General features: G+C 42.7%; 1 gene segment (V, D, J or C); it reads right to left on the bottom strand.

The window, feature by feature from the left end:
- Positions 1-2,593: 2,593 nt before the first annotated feature.
- LOC123233157 lies at positions 2,594-3,179 on the bottom strand. The segment is given in 2 exon segments: positions 2,594-2,901; positions 3,134-3,179. Coding segments are annotated over 2 exon segments (354 nt in total).
- Positions 3,180-4,596: the final 1,417 nt, after the last annotated feature.

The following is a 4,596-nucleotide window of genomic DNA, read 5'->3' as shown; positions in this document are numbered from 1 at the left end:
TGGGAAGATGTGGCCCAGACAGATTCAGCTGGTAATTCAAAGGTGGGAGGCTCTTTCACCTCCTGTGTTTCTGAGAGAAGTACAGGGAACAAATTTAAAGGTTCCTCAGGCAATTCTAGTGTCATAGAACCTTCTTGAGTGCATGTTATTGTGGCTCTAAGTTTACATAATAGGTTTCTCCCTAGCAAAATTATAGAAGAACCAGGCATTGAAAAAAAAAGAATGTTCTACTGATAAGGATCCCACAGATACCATTCAAGGGGAAATTTTTGGAACCTTTTGAGGTGTTCCTGATACACCTACTACATTTAGAGAGCTAATAGAATTGCATTCTGTATCTGGTTTACTCACCACAACTGATCTGGAAGCTCCAGTATCTAAGAGACAATCATAATATGTGTTCCCAACTTTTAGGGTTACATGAGGTTCATTACTATGTAGGGAAGAATGGACTGGGATAACTGGTGTTAAGATATCAGAATCTGGGAAATCAAAGATTTCACTCTCTGATTCCAGAGTCCTTTATCCCCTCCCAAACCTTCATAAAGTTCCTTGGCCATTTCTCTGGGGTTCCCCTCGTTGAGGGGGATTTCCATTCTGAGGATGGTGTAGATGAGCCCCATTTTGGATATATTTTTGGGACTCATTTGGATTATTATCCCTGTAACCATTTTGATTATGATTATGATTATTGTTATATCTACAATTATTGTTATTTCTGTAATTATTATTATTCCTAAAGTTGTTAAAATTCCTATATACCTGGTTCCACTTCTAACGGATCATCATTATATGACTCCTTTTTCCACAGTAATAACACATTAATGATTAATTTGTGGAGTTCTACAAAGAGGCTATGGCCACTCCATGATTGCTCTTTTCAATTTTTCTCTTAAAATTTTATTTTCTTCCCTCTGGACCACCATCAGAATTCTCTTACTTAAAAATGAAGTGTTAAGTAGGGGTTAAGTAAGTGTTAACTCAAAATAGACAAAGAAAATAAAGAATTCCCTTTCACAGAGAAATTCCACCTTGCTGCCTTTCCAGCTGAGGGAGTATGGCTGATATGATTAGGTTTCAAGTAGTTAGTGTAGGTACGTGTTTGGCTGTTCCTTGGAATGGTATAGTATAGAATTCTGATCTATTACACCTCTTCTAGTCGTTTTTCTGAAGGTATTTGTATGGACCATTGTTCTCCATGGTGAGCACCCACTACCTGGCTTCCCATAGCAGGGATTGTACAGGTGGTACTTGGAAATCTACATCCCCCAGCACTGAAATAACCACCCTGTGCCTCTGATTACCTCCAGGCTTTGGAGTCAGCCCAGTCATTGAAACCCTAGGGCACAATGATCTGGCTTCCCATTCCTGCTATTGTCAGACTCTTGGCTGCATTAAGGAGTGGAGACCTAAGAACTTTGGGCAAGAACAGCCTTGGCTCCAAGCAAAGGCAGGAGAATCTATTTTGCAGGTGGATTGACAAGGAAGACTAGCTGATATATACTGGGACAAAAATAAATATATATATATAATGGAATACATGGAAATTAGGAAAAAAGGAACACAGCTCTGAGAGTTTTTGGAAGTTGGTGTAATTTTAAGGTTAAAGCATAAGGGACAAATTATCCATAATCTCTAAACTTCACCTCAAGTCTCCTATTTCTCAGAGGGTCCACTCAGGACAGACTACCTGAGGTTCTCTCTTCCAAGCCAACAGTGAGAATACAATCATTGTTCTTGGGAGGAAGCAGACTTGAATCTCATTTCTGCAGGTTTTCTTATATCTCTATGAACAGGGTTTTGAAGGCATAATAGTGGCAGGTACCATTTTGGGGTTCTCTGAAGTCAATTACAAACACTTTTGTCTTTACTTTCTCATGGGATTCTTATATAGACCTTGCTAATGATCCTTTCCTGGCTCTGACCATCAGTAAAGAATATAGGAAGAGCTTCAGAAGCATCCGGCCAGGAAATCAAGACTCTTCATTCTTCAGGCTGCCTCCCTTGCATATATCTGAACTTATCAGAACAGACATTTTCCTACACCTCTAGGAACAAGGGAAGAATAATGGTAGCTGCTATTTGAGGCTCTCTGAAATCAATTATAAAGACTTTCACGTGTCCTTTCTCATGGGGTGCTCAGGAAGATCTCACTAAGGATCCTCTCCTGGCCCTGCCAGGCAGTGCAGACTAGAGGAAGAGCTTCAGAGGGGTCAGGCCAGCCCCTTCCCAGGAGCCCTTCCAGGACTTTCCCTTAATGAACCCTGAGGAACTTCCTCTGAACAGCCCCCAGGAAGGGGCAGAGAGAAGGCAGAGCAGGCAGGAAGGAAGGGACCAGCTTCTCTGAGGTGTGTGAGAGGAGATTCTGAGGCTGCTGGAGAGAGGCTGGAGGGAAGGTTCTCCTCCTCTCTTTGCCCTCCCCAATGCCTTGTCAGAGGAGACAGCCTGGGCTCTGTGGCCCCCCAGCTGGCCTCTCAGTCCCAGCCCTCCCCTGGGTTCCCTGATGACTCTGAGTCAGATGCTGTGCAGGAAGCAGCTGCTGTGCTGAGCTAAAGGGTTCAGCATCCTGGTGAGGTTTTTGTTCAATCCTGTATCACTGTGGGAGAGGGAAATCATAATGCTGTTGACAATAGTAATGTCCAACATCTTCAGCCACCACATTGTTGATTGTGAGAGTAAAATCTGTCCCAGACCAACTGCCACTGAAGCGGGCAGGGACCCCAGATGCTAGGGAGCTAGCATAATACACAAGAAGTCTTGGAAGTTTTCCTGGTGGCTGCTGATGCCAGGCTAAATTATTGCTGATGCTCTTACTGGCCCTGCAGCTGATGGTGACTTTCTCTCCCAGAGCCACAGACAGGGAAGCTGGAGATTGGGTTACCTCAGTGACTGCGCTGGACTCTTATATTGAAAGAAGAAATGAGAAAAAATAGATTTAGATAAAGAACAAAATCCATATGCAATGAATTCCCCATTGAGTTCCCCTCCTTTAAGACAGTATGTTTCATAACTGAGTCTGGCATCTCATTCTCATTGCCAATAGAGAACATCTCCTAATAACTCTCCATTATATTTCCTAGTTTTGGAACCTCCTAGACAGCTTCCATTAGTTTTGGCCTCTGGCTGGTCTTACCCTGAGCCCAGAGCAGCAGGATGCAGAGGATCTGGGATGGGGACATCCTTGTGTCCTTTGTAGAGCTGCAGACAGAGAGCTCTGAGCCCAGAATGAGACAGACAAGGATAGAGATGCATTTATATGCCAGGACAGCCTTGTGCAGGGGGCTGAGATCTCCCCATGCAAAACAGACCCAGAACCACCTCTGGCCTCTCAGCTTCATCTCCAGATCCCAGAAGAAGGTCAGACTCTACACTAGATTTACTGGAGCATGTTATCTCATACTTAAATTGTCTCTGTAGTTTCATCTCTGTCAAGTCTATGTAGAGCATCACAAAGAAAGGCCATGGTCTATGACTGTTTGTGGTCATAAACAAGTGAGGTCTCACTCTCTTCCCAGAAGTTATTAGACTGAAATTTGAGTTTAGGTTAAAAAGTTATTGAAGAGGAGAAGCAGATGTCTGGTTGTAGACCAACTCTTTAGTTAGAAGTCGTTAGAAAAGGGTAGTGACCTGAATGAGAAATTCATTTTATTTTTTTTAAAACCCTTAACTTCTGTGTATTGGCTCCTTGGTGGAAGAGTGGTAAGGGTGGGCATTGGGGGTCAAGTGACTTGCCCAGGGTCACACAGGAGAAATTCATTTTAGAAGAATGAAAAGATCAAATTCCAAAACAGATGAAGCAATGGGTCCAGAGTAGAAGGAAGATACAACCACCTTGGTACAGCACAAAGTGGATCCTGAGCAGAGGGAAAAATGGGCTTGCTGAATTGGACAGATTCCATTGGGGAACTGGAATGATCCTCTTCAGACCGATCTCTGCATTTCTTCCCATGTTCCTGTGATTTCCATACTATCGTCTGTACTTTTAAGCTCCTCACTCCCTACTTGATTCATTTGGATTTCAGGGGACCCAGAGGAGATGGAAAACTATAAGGTGATAGATGGAAGGAGATTCATATTCTTAGTTCAATAACTTGCTAGATAAGAGTTTGGTTTGACCTGATGAGGGACATTTCTCACCATAAACAAATGTTAGCCAGATAGCCAGAATGTGTCCTCAGAGGCCAGGAGCTGACCTTCACAGCCTCCAAAAATATAAAGAATCAGACGATCATCTCCAGTGTGTTGATTTCATATGGGATTTCTGGAAGGTCATGGTTATGAAGTACACAAAACAGAGAAGATTTTCATTCCTCCTTGGGACTAATGAGATTCCCCTTCTTTCTGGGTCTAAACTTTTATTCCTGTGTATCTCTAAGAATGTCACTAATACCCTCCTACCTCCTCCCATCTACCAATCTTGGAGGTTAAAATCCTCTTCCTCTTAGTCAAAAGTAATCTGTTTTCTGATACTGAAAAAAAAATGTAAACTCACAACAGACAGAGAAGAAACTGAAAACTCAGGGAAACACACAAGGAGGCACAAAGACTGCCACTGGGGAAAGGGATAACAAATAAAACTAATGAAACTTGAAGGGA

The sequence above is a fragment of the Gracilinanus agilis genome, chromosome 2 (genome assembly GCF_016433145.1).
Source record: "Gracilinanus agilis isolate LMUSP501 chromosome 2, AgileGrace, whole genome shotgun sequence".
NCBI lineage: Eukaryota > Metazoa > Chordata > Mammalia > Didelphimorphia > Didelphidae > Gracilinanus > Gracilinanus agilis.
This window is presented reverse-complemented; position numbering and strand designations above follow the sequence as displayed.